At 48.3% G+C, this 10,755-nt stretch overlaps 6 protein-coding genes across 6 annotated transcripts; 2 read left to right on the top strand and 4 right to left on the bottom strand.

Moving 5' to 3' along the window:
* Positions 1 to 189: 189 nt before the first annotated feature.
* Positions 190 to 1,133, top strand: BT62DRAFT_917038 (uncharacterized protein; the record flags this gene model as incomplete). The annotated part of the gene is made up of 4 exons (XM_043184021.1): positions 190 to 419; positions 469 to 857; positions 913 to 928; positions 1,052 to 1,133. 4 exons carry the CDS (start codon positions 190 to 192, stop codon positions 1,131 to 1,133), a joined length of 717 nt encoding a protein of 238 aa, XP_043044217.1.
* A 54-nt stretch (positions 1,134 to 1,187) lies between these two features.
* BT62DRAFT_531944 (uncharacterized protein) lies at positions 1,188 to 3,385 on the bottom strand. Its single transcript, XM_043181280.1, has 13 exons — positions 3,149 to 3,385; positions 3,026 to 3,100; positions 2,944 to 2,970; positions 2,659 to 2,895; positions 2,278 to 2,607; positions 2,169 to 2,227; positions 2,020 to 2,119; positions 1,924 to 1,966; positions 1,833 to 1,872; positions 1,762 to 1,783; positions 1,677 to 1,714; positions 1,521 to 1,628; positions 1,188 to 1,466 (listed from the first exon to the last, which is right to left on the bottom strand). Exons 1-13 carry the CDS (start codon positions 3,325 to 3,327, stop codon positions 1,291 to 1,293), a joined length of 1,434 nt encoding a protein of 477 aa, XP_043044216.1. The 5' UTR covers positions 3,328 to 3,385; the 3' UTR covers positions 1,188 to 1,290.
* Positions 3,386 to 3,425: 40 nt separating this feature from the next.
* On the bottom strand, positions 3,426 to 5,866 carry BT62DRAFT_531212 (glycoside hydrolase family 79 protein). The gene is made up of 8 exons (XM_043181276.1): positions 5,740 to 5,866; positions 5,340 to 5,685; positions 4,925 to 5,292; positions 4,795 to 4,866; positions 4,645 to 4,740; positions 4,533 to 4,597; positions 4,398 to 4,474; positions 3,426 to 4,344 (listed from the first exon to the last, which is right to left on the bottom strand). The coding sequence occupies exons 2-8, from the start codon at positions 5,506 to 5,508 to the stop codon at positions 3,500 to 3,502; spliced, it is 1,692 nt and encodes a 563-aa protein (XP_043044215.1). The 5' UTR covers positions 5,509 to 5,685; positions 5,740 to 5,866; the 3' UTR covers positions 3,426 to 3,499.
* Positions 5,611 to 8,574, bottom strand: BT62DRAFT_531371 (WD40 repeat-like protein). The gene is made up of 9 exons (XM_043181277.1): positions 7,637 to 8,574; positions 7,447 to 7,570; positions 7,237 to 7,397; positions 6,736 to 7,188; positions 6,393 to 6,684; positions 6,225 to 6,334; positions 6,060 to 6,176; positions 5,740 to 6,011; positions 5,611 to 5,685 (listed from the first exon to the last, which is right to left on the bottom strand). Exons 1-8 carry the CDS (start codon positions 8,192 to 8,194, stop codon positions 5,874 to 5,876), a joined length of 1,953 nt encoding a protein of 650 aa, XP_043044214.1. The 5' UTR covers positions 8,195 to 8,574; the 3' UTR covers positions 5,611 to 5,685; positions 5,740 to 5,873.
* A 62-nt stretch (positions 8,575 to 8,636) lies between these two features.
* Positions 8,637 to 9,556, bottom strand: BT62DRAFT_1072747 (uncharacterized protein). Its single transcript, XM_043178888.1, has 3 exons — positions 9,526 to 9,556; positions 9,362 to 9,466; positions 8,637 to 9,315 (listed from the first exon to the last, which is right to left on the bottom strand). The coding sequence occupies exons 1-3, from the start codon at positions 9,528 to 9,530 to the stop codon at positions 8,742 to 8,744; spliced, it is 684 nt and encodes a 227-aa protein (XP_043044213.1). The 5' UTR covers positions 9,531 to 9,556; the 3' UTR covers positions 8,637 to 8,741.
* A 91-nt stretch (positions 9,557 to 9,647) lies between these two features.
* Positions 9,648 to 10,715, top strand: BT62DRAFT_927987 (HSP20-like chaperone). Its single transcript, XM_043185409.1, has 5 exons — positions 9,648 to 9,729; positions 9,798 to 9,898; positions 9,952 to 10,021; positions 10,074 to 10,376; positions 10,426 to 10,715. The coding sequence occupies exons 1-5, from the start codon at positions 9,670 to 9,672 to the stop codon at positions 10,552 to 10,554; spliced, it is 663 nt and encodes a 220-aa protein (XP_043044212.1). The 5' UTR covers positions 9,648 to 9,669; the 3' UTR covers positions 10,555 to 10,715.
* The last annotated feature ends 40 nt before the right edge of the window (positions 10,716 to 10,755 follow it).

Raw genomic sequence — 10,755 nt, 5'->3', positions numbered from 1 at the left:
ATGTAATTCTATACAGCCACTTATTAAAGTTTAAAGCCCGACGGAAGGTTCCGAAGTTGATCTTCGGACCGATGTGCCGGGGCTATTTGAGTCTCCTAGTCCCTAGAAAAGTGCGCCTGGCTAGCTGCGATCGTGTCTTTCTTTGAAAAAACGGGGCACTCCCATTGGCATAATCGCCAGAACAATTACATGTACGATAATGGAGAGGACGGTGGCGGATATCGTCAGGGACCTAAGTATTGGTGTAACGATTTGAGTAGTGGTATTGTGATGGTCTATACATGTACACTTTATTCAATTCTCGAGCAGAAACTGAGAGATGGACCATATGATCTGTCTGTTCTACCTGGCGAGGACATCTGGGTCTACGCTGGTCATCCAGAAATTGAAGATGATCGAGAAAGTATGACTGGCGCTACGTATAACAATAATGCAGTATTCATAGTGGGCATGCAGCGGAATAAATAGGGTTGACGAAGATGATCAAGGTCTATCCATCGCAGCAGAGGAAGACGATAATAGCCATGCTTTCCTCGTCTTCTACTGGAATGATGGATACAGCTGCCACGGCGAGTTCAGGCAGTACGGTATCATTGGGGGAAAAAAGTTTCCGGTGCCAAGAGCTATCTTTCAGGAGCTGAATGTCAGTGCCTCGGGACAGAATGTACTGTGGAGGAGGTGGAGTACATGGCCAACGGCGGTGGCACCGATGATGACGCATCCAGTGAAGATGGGCCTAATGAGGACGAGGGGGCAGCTGGATAGAGCAGCAAAATGGGTACGAAGAGGAAAGCGGAGTCTAATCTTCCCGAGAAACAGTCAAAGCCCGAGACTCGGAAAACTTGAAATTCACCTTTGTAAGTCGCGTCAAGTCACGTCCAATTTACTATCATATGTTCGCATCGCTTGTAGGTCCAAAAATCTTTCGGTACGACCTTTCATCTCTACGTGTAGGGCTCGGCGCGGCGCGTCTGTATTGTTCTTCCAGGGAAGGCACAACTACTTACACCTGCAATTATACCAATTGCCAGTGCCCCTGCCATGTATAAAGGAATCGAAACAGTACAGAGGAGGAGGCCCCTAACGCACTCAAACGATGGTCGAATTTCAAGACCCGGAAACCTAAAAAGTAGCATGAAGTCGCGTCGGTTCATATCGCGAAGCAGATCAAAAATCACTTAGTCAGAACATTTCATAACTATTCAAATAGATGACCTCGGTACTAAATCGTCCATAAATCCAATAATCAACTTTCACCCCAAAATGCTCATCGTTTGCACCATCTATGCATTAGGAACTAGGCCCAGCAATCGTAGCAGATCCCAAGAGTGTAGCGAGCACCTCCACCTCTGAATCTGATTCGGCAGCGGCCCCTTCTTCATCGGAATCCACCGAACATATCGTCAGGTCAATCATGTCTTCCTTCAAGGCATCAGACATCCCGGGTTGAATCCGCAGTGGCGAATCTGCCGATGCAAACCCTGTTAAGTAGAAACTTTTAGTCGCTGATATGAACATACCCCTCGGCTTGCTCGACGCCATACGGCTGATCTTCGGCGTCTGAGGAGCCCTCCTCTGTCGTTGAGTGAAGAGAGGTATCAATTGTCCTTCATGACATCTGCCACACACTAACGCAAGCTTGTCAGCTGGGTCGAGAAACTATAAGTGATACGTGCCATCATCCGGTTTGATCGACTTGCTATGCCGCCCATAGCTGCAAAAGTCAGTCGAGATAATCGAAATAAGAATGCAGGAGCCTACACCAATTCACATTTCTCGCACTCTGTCCAAAAATCAGAGATATTGTCCTCATAATATGGTCGGAGACGTACTCCATTCAAACTTGTAAGAAATCTCGTAGTCATGGGTAGTCTTTTTGCCATAGTCAACGGGACAAAAAAGCTCTCAACGGTAGGGACATACCGAAACTTCAATATCAGGTCGTTTTGCAGCCACTCTTGCCGCCCTAGTTGAAAAAAATGAATGTATAATACTGTTGGAAATTCTACGAGTCCCTACCAGGCTTTGAACAAAGGACCGTGGTTCTCGTTGAGTTTTTTGTTGATTATCCAACACGCAAGATGGCACATCTCGTGGGATAGTGTCTTCATCACCCGCTCTAGCCTGCTACTCAGACATACAGGAAAAGGAGGGTGTATAACACTTGCCTTCACAATCTAGAATCTTGGTAGCCAGTTCGATTTTGCCGGAAACAACGCCATCTTTCCTATTATATCGAATAAACGAGTATTACATACACTTTGGATGACATCTCACCGGGCATACGTTGCGCGACCAGCCGTCGTATTGAGTCTCTTGCTCCAACAGAGCTCGACGTCAGCCGGAAGGCGACTGCTGAAAACGTCTCTGTTGAGATCATTGAACAGAATCTGGGTGAATTCTGCCAGCCGCTTTAATTCGGCTTCTGCTTGCGCTTTTTTCGTATTTGGTCGTGGCCTAGGATTTTTTGGAGCAGGAGAAGCCGTCGTATCGACGCTTGCCTTCAACCCAGGGAACTCCTTGCTTCGACAAGGGGTCGATGGTCCAACGGCGGCATTCCCGTTTGACGGTGTACGTAAAGGTTTTCGTGGGGATACAGGCACGTCCCTAGTATCTAGTAAGGACGAGGTTGGCATATTGCTTTCTTAGCGGGCTTACCAAGTCATAACCGAACCATCGGCAGATACTGCAACTTGAGGTACGCGACTATTCGAGAGGCCCGAAACCTGCGGAATACGCGATACCGCTTCGCCCCCGTCATCTGAGATTTCAATAACTTCCGGCTCCTCGGTTGTGGGGTTTTCTCGAGGGTCGTCTTCAGATTCATCAGAGCTTTGCACAATCCTTCGAACCACCCGCTTAGGCTTCTTGGGGCCCCTTGAAAGGTCGTCGCCACTGAGATAAGCAAGTCAGTGACAGTACTTGGAAAATATGGACACACACATCGGAGAGGTGAATTTCGCGAGTCGGCTTCTACAGGCAGATGTGAGAGATGGATTATTATGGATTTTACGTCGAATCGTACACGTCTTCTTCGTCCGACGAAATTACAATGACACCCTTCCTATCTGTCCGATCAACGTTCTTGCTAGGGATGTAGCTACATTGGTTTAGCATGGAAATATCTGTCAATCGTACAAAGTCCCACATGTTTTCTTCCTCGCTGTCGGGAACAGCATCAGTGCTACTTGTCCATCCAGGCTTGCCCAGTTTTCTAGGCGCGTACTCCGGTTGCGCGTTTACTGATACGGCCGGAGGAGCATTCAGCACAAGAGAAGGCGCTTTTCGCAAAGTGCGCGTTTTGGTGGGAGATTCCTCGTCTGCCATGGGGCTAGGCAGGCATCAAGCGATGTTTCTGGTAAGCTAGGAAGGGAGCAAATTTGAATTTCAAATCGACTTTCACGCGTTCAAACATCACGTGAACATATAGGGTCCGCGTCGAAATCCAGATAAAATTAGGTCCATCGAAAATATAAAAACCAGTATGAGAAGCTATAGCCTAAGTACCTAAATAAAAAAATCCAAAAGTAAAGACAAGACCAAAAATAGCAAAAGACGCAGGAACCACCGTGCGTCGAGCAGAATTCGACTTAGTTGAATTCGACGAAGACACCGAGTCGGATAAGTACACCACTGCTAGGCTGGGACCAGGTACCTCTACCGCGCAGTTTCCAGAGCAGTCAAAATTCCCACTGGAGGGAAGCCAACTGAACCCATCGGTATCACGCGTCACATTGACAGCCTTTCCATCACTCGTACCCACAAATGACTCCTCACCCCAAGCGATATTCCGCTTTTCCGTAATATCCGACGAAGCCAAGTACTTGATGGATGGCTGGCCAGACGCCGAATTTTCCAGGGAGAACTCCACCGAAGAGTTATCATAGTTGAACAGGACCAATCTCGACGCCGAAAGGCTTCCAGCATCGTAAACAGCATAACCTGCAACGGTACTATTGCTAGTCATCGACCCTTCCAAATTAAGGTCAACGACGATACTGCCGTTGTCAGATTGTAATATTTCCGGCAAAACGAGTACAGCGTAGAAAGGTGGATTTGTGGTCCATGTATCGCCGGACAGCGTGCGATTAGGAGGGTCTATCAGGTTGTAGAATACGCCCTTCTCTCTCGTATGGATATACACGGCGGAGTAGCCGATTGCAGCCATTTGCAAGGCATAGTCGAGCGTCCAGAGTGACCCAACGGCAAAGGTATCAGAGATATTGGCGATGCCGCCGCATGAAGCAGAGTTAAATTCGGACATGACCAGTCGAGGATGGCCAGCAGAAGTATTTGAAACCACGATATCAATACCGTGCTGCTGCCAGCCGGCTAGAGCCACGGCTGGAAGAGACAAAATTGATTCCAATTCAGGTAAGATGGGGCTGGCCACATACTGTTGGAGTGTTGAAGATAGTACGGTAGCCCATACTGATAAGACCCAAAGCAGTTGTTCTGAGGATAATGCTGTAGGCTAAATAAAAGCCTATGAGTAAACCCGGAGGTCCTCAGGCTGTTCTGAGTGGACTGACGTGATATATTTGAGTATGTTACTGAACGTCGCCAGATAGCCCTGCTGTAATAGAGTCGCCAAATCCTGAGGTATACATTAGATAGATCAATCTAAAAACCTGACCGACGTACCCAATCGCAGCATATCGTAGGACCAGAACAGATCTGGTTGTTCAGCAAGTCGCCCGCAGAAGTATTATTCAGGTAATCCGAGACTTCCGAGAACTCCTGCAATCAAATTGCCCAAACGATGCCAAGATACACATCAAATCAAACACACACCCCAATGTAGTCCTGGACCGTGTAATTTTGTAACAAGGGTCTATTACCGTGAGAAGTATACAAATCTGGTTCCTGTGCGGTTAGACTGAGATGTGCGAGAAATGGTCAGGGGAGTAGAATAACTACTGACGTTCCCTACGAGGATCGAGTCCAAGTTATTGCCCAAGATACTTTTCGCGTCTCCGCCAATTTTGGATCCGTCCGTATTATTGGGGTCACTGAGAGATACGCCAATAAGGTACTCGACCCCCTCGACCGAGCCCGACACACTTTGCAGCACGTCCCATAGCATAGGACCATAATCCACAGGCTGGTTGTTAGAGTTGGCATCCGGATCAGTGAGCTTGAGCATCGGCGAGGTTTGATTTTGTAAATATGTTGAGCTATCCGCTGAATTGCCGCCAATCCGGAGCCGGACGGGGTTGGACCCTGTACGGTTGCGTATTTGGGAAAGATAGTTCAGCATCGTCTGGGGAATCGTGGATGTGTCGTTGCCAACTGTGACCTAGTGAGCAGCGAGAACGGTAGGATAGTTGTGGACTCACAATATTGATCCATGAAACTGAGCTCGAAACTCACTCCCAAGAAATTGGACTGGACTACATTTTTAGAAGAATCTGAGGTAATGGTAGACCAGGAGACATTCACGGCGGCGTAAGCATGCAAGAATTGGAAGACGAGAACAAGGGAGAGGGAGAGAGCAGACAACCCCATCGATGTCCCAGTACTAACACCAACGTAGGAATACAGGCAAGCCACGAACACGCTTTTTTCACGCCATCACCCCCTTCTTCGAGGAACGGCGTAGACTCCCCGGAACCACACAGCACGGGCGCTGTAGATCCCACCATGCCCTGACATCAGATATGCCACATCAGAACACATCAGTCCCTTTGTTGACCATCAGGACGCCGAAACCGTGACGTGAGAAAGCTTGAACTCAACTAAATATGCACTGAAAGAGGTTAGTCTATGTTCTGTATGCGTATAAATACATCAGATGTGCAGGGGATATTGGTTCGTGGATATGTTCATGAGTATATGCAAACCAGACAGGTATAAACCAAATAATTATCGTGCTATAGTGACCAAATCTTGACAGTAGAGTCGCGACCTCCGGAGACAAGGTATCGGTCCATGTATCTTAGCCGTTGTACAGGGTGGGTGTGTCCGTTGGTGCTTAGCGTCGACTGTTGCATACTCGTTCTGTTGTAGACCTACAAAACAAATCGGTCTTCAAGAAAGCCCTTTACGAATGATCGTACCTTTATGCCATTTTCACCGGCTGCAGCAACCAATTTTCTTGTGTCAAATTGCAGGGCTGTGACAGCGTGGTCGTATTTCAGTGTCTCAAATACGCCTCCCGTTCGAAGATCCCATATCTATGACATTAATCAACAACAGCGTAGTGGAAAGGAAGAGAAATTCACCCGAATAGACTTATCCAGACTTCCACTCGCAATATGTATCTCGTCAAATTGAATGGATGTTACTGGTCCAGTATGGCCTAAGAGTGTCCGGTGGGCTTGTCCAGTTCGCACTTTGAGCGTTCAAAAGAAAGTCATTGATAAGAAGGGACGTGGAGATAGAGGACGCACTGTCCCACATTCGAACCGCGCCATCCCCGCTACCGCTAACCAGACCGTAACCCCAAAACTGTACACCACCTACGAAATCTTCGTACATTTCCCAGCTTCCATCTGAGAATGGAGGTGTTGGGACTACAAAAGTGCCGATCGATGCAGCGGCGCCAGAGAAGAGACCATTTGTTACCGACCCAGGTACTGACGTCGATGAGTGGGACATCGCCCACAAGATATCCATAGTCATGACGCATTGACCTGTCGTTAGGTCCCACTGTCGAAGAGTCTTGTCCGAAGCACCTGTCACCTACGCAAAATGGATCAATCGATGTTGTTTCAAGGGTATGATAAGCCGTACCAAGCAGTCATCCTCAAAATACAAGGCAGTGACGACCTTGGTGTGGCCTTCCAATACTCTGGTGCAGGGATCATTCCGCAGCTCTAAGGGTTTTTTGCCCTTCCGAATTCCATTCAATCTGGGCAAAGGTTCATCGCCACTTTCGCTTTCCTCGGTGATGTCACTGAGACTGACGATCTCACCCTCATCTCCCCACTCATCCGTATCATCACTCTCCACTCGTCTCAGATCCCAAAGGCGTACTGTGCCATCTTCACTTCCGGATAAGCAGACATGATCTTCCACCTGTAGGCACTTCACTGGTCCAGTATGACCTCGCAAACGACCGATCTCTGTTCCAGAAAAAAGGTCCCAGACTATTGGTTGGGCATCATCTTGGGACGCGCTAACAAGGGTGCCGTACGGCTCAGAAAAGTCCAAAGCTGTTATTGACGTCTCATGCGATTCCAGAGTCTAGAAAACAAGGTGAGAAGAGCAGATACGAGCAATGAAGTGACTTGCCATAAATGCTACGCCTGGTGGGAGTTCATCGTGTTCAGAGGGTAGGAAGGCAGGGCCCTTTCGCCGCCGTGAACTCTGGAGAAGATGTAGCGGCTGAGAACTCTTCTTCGGAGTTCTACTTGATTCTTGTTCAAATTCAAGTCGTTCCCGAACACCCACGACTGTGAAGTCCGTCATTTAGAATCAGAAATGGACTTTGAAAAGACTTACGCTCATCATCCAACTCTAACTCATCTTCGTGTAATTTTAGGAGATTTTGCTCAAGTTGATTTCGGATATTATCCAGTGCTTGTATTTTGTCCGTGATCTCTGCTATTTCGCCGTTAATCAAACTCTGAGAGAACAGTTCAGTGCAAAAGGACATGAGTAAGGTAGAAGCTTAGACAAAGCTTAGACATACTCTTCGAACACTGATGTTCTCTTTATCCCGCAGAATCTCTTTCTTCTGCCTCGACAATTCCTCCTTGCCCAATATTTTTGATGCACTTAGACTTTCTCTGCCCTTTCTCCTCTTCGTCTTCCGGATGGTATCGGCGCGTGGAACCATTACAACGTCATCCTCGCTGGTGACACTATGTCCGTCGTCGTCATCCACGAGCATTCCTCTTGCATTCATACCCAACTTCTTGAGCCCAAGGTGCGGTGCATCAACGCTCCGCATCTGCTTTCGTCGTGTCCGACTTTGCTCCGCACTGGGTATGGTGGCATTAAAGCCGCGAAGGAGACTGACGTTCGAGGTGACACCTTCCGGCTCGGGTACTTCAGACAGAAGGAGCTCCTCGGTGGCCTCTACGATTTCAAGGTCACGTGAAGTTATGCGTCGAGAGCCCATTCCTAGTCGAAGAGGGGCGCGCCCCAGTGTCGCGAAATCCATACGAGACCGACCAATGGTCGAATTTCCTACAGTGGAACGCTGCCTCGAGTTAACCGTAGATGCATTCAGTAGCCGTGGAGTCATGATCACAGGCGCCACTAGAGAAAATCCAAAAGATCAGTTTTCTACTCACGGTACGGTTGGGCACTAGATCATCCGGGCGAACTGCACAGGACAGAAAACGATGAGACACGTACAGTCTGAAAGTATTTTGGATGAATCAGTCTTTCTATGGTTGAACGGCGCCAACAAAGCCTTGTGGACGATTTCTAGTTTGCTGGGTCCCGCTGCTGTGTTCTCGGTTCGGTTGTCCACGGTTCCTTGAGCGTTACGCTTTGAACTGGTGTCCGAGAGACCATTGACACGAGAAGACATGTAACGGGCTGTCTAAACGTAGAAGAACGATACAGATGAGGGCAAGGAGGAAAAAGAGTACCGCTTGAAGAAAGACGGTTCCAAAGTTTAAGCAGGACGGTGTACCGGAGCGGCAGTAGGACATTACCTAACATTCCCACGATCAGGACATGGCCATTTTTGTTGCAAAATTTTACTAGCAATACAGTAGTATACCGTTGTCCTTCATTACATACAGACTATTATCCGCAGCGAAAGAAAATATAAGCATTTGGTACTACATGTTGCCCGACCAGCTGAGATCTATCCTCATGTCTACGCCATACGGCCGTAAATCATGCTGTCGATGGAACAGCGAATACCTAGCCTCCGCGTCAGACGCCACGTAATCACCCGTAAGCGTGTCTGTTATCACTGGAGCCGAAGCCCTCGAATGCGAAGAGCTGCGAGTAATCATGGACCATATCGATTCCACAATGTTACGCGACATATCCGACGGCGAAAAGTCCTCGTTCATTTGAGCGATGTCAATCGTTGCATTGGCCGATTCCGCTTTCCATTGATGCTCCAAGTCATCCTTGAGTCGATTAACAGTATTGTGTTCCCATCGGGACATATTGAAGGGCTCAAAAAAGGCCCCGGAGGATAGATCGCACCAACAACGATCGACTGCACGTATTGTGGTGGGCATCAGCGTCCGTCGTGGCAGAGACGACAACGAGGCACTAAGTGCGTGGCTGTAAGTAGTGATGTTTTCCGCCCAAGGGCTGGTCAAAGGTGTATCGAGCGAGAAGGGCTGCCGGTAGCATGAGGAAATGAATAGGCTCGTGATGAGTATAATGCAGTAGAAACTAGACAAGAGTCAGTGGCTGTTCGACAGCACGGAGAACGCCTGACCATGGTTTTGCGTGCATTGTCAATGACAGGAGGAAGAGAAGGAGGAAGTACGGAGGAGCCGTTGGCAGTGGGAGTAGTAACAGAGGCAAGAACCATCGAGTACACCTAGAGAGACTTACTTTCAGCGTTGAATACCAGATAAAATAGCAAAAATGAATGGCTACCACATGATGGACGGCGAAGATCAAGTCGCAGGCGCTTAGCTGTGTCGATGTTGTTGGTTGTTTGCCACAAGTTTCTCGATCCTTCCAAGGTTGTTTGCTTTTCCCCAGCCCCCATCTCTTTCCTCTATTATCATCATCTACGCGATGACTACTCATCCTGAAGTACTGTGGGCACAACGAAGCTCCAACACTAACGACGAGAGGGTTTGTTCTTTCGTCGACCGCGATCTTTTCTCTCACTGACGCGTCGTCTTTTTTCGGCGCTTGTCTAGAACATTATCTATCTCACCGTCAACGTCCCAGAAATCCAGGCTTCGACCCTGGAATGCAATTTGACATCTACCAGCATATCGTTCAAGACGAAAGCCGGAAAGTTCGTCTGTCCTATACTAATTCATTGCTACCTTTACTGATGACTCTGACCAGCCCAGAAAAAGGTTTCCCCGAGAAGTCATACGCCTTCGACCTACAGTTTTTCGAGGAAATTGACCCCGAGGTACGTCTTTTCTCTGCCTGAGATCTGTTTGCTTACCCATAATGGTGTCTAGAAATCATTGAGGCGTCTGAACACTCGTTCTCTCTTTCTCACACTTCGAAAGAAAGAAAAGAAGGAGGAATTCTGGCCTCGTCTTACCAAGGAGAAAGTCAGGAATGCCTTCCTGAAGACTGATTTCAGCAAATGGGTCGACGAAGATGAGCAAGACGGTGTCGCGGTCGAGGCTGAAGATGACATGGAGGCCATGGGTGAAATGGGTGGAATGGGCGGCATGCCCGGAATGGGCGGAATGCCTGGAATGGGTGGACTGCCTGGAATGGGTATGGGTGGAATGGGCGATATGGACATTGAAAAGGTATGAAGTTGCTTCCCTAGATGAACATTGACTGACAACTTGTCTTTAGCTGATGGCTCAGATGGGCCAGGGTGGTGGAGCTGGTGCCGGACCCTCTGGCGCGGCGGATGACGGTTCTGATGACGGTTCCGATGATGATGGTCTTCCTCCTCTCGAAGATGTTGAGCCGGCCAAGTAAGGCGGGCACTGTAGAAGAAAATATTCATTACTAGGTCCTCGGGTGTTGTTCAGATCTGGCGTGATGATCCTGTTTCCTGCCGCGCATGTGCTCTACAGATGGCCTTTAAATTGTTGTAGCTTTTAGAATTTGGTAGCAGTAGTATTTGCCCTCGAAAAACTGGCGTTCAGTGTTCACCCAAAAAAGCAGGCTGTCGTGGAA

Source organism: Guyanagaster necrorhizus (genome assembly GCF_019112545.1).
Source record: "Guyanagaster necrorhizus MCA 3950 unplaced genomic scaffold BT62scaffold_4, whole genome shotgun sequence".
NCBI classification, from domain to species: domain Eukaryota; kingdom Fungi; phylum Basidiomycota; class Agaricomycetes; order Agaricales; family Physalacriaceae; genus Guyanagaster; species Guyanagaster necrorhizus.
This window is presented reverse-complemented; position numbering and strand designations above follow the sequence as displayed.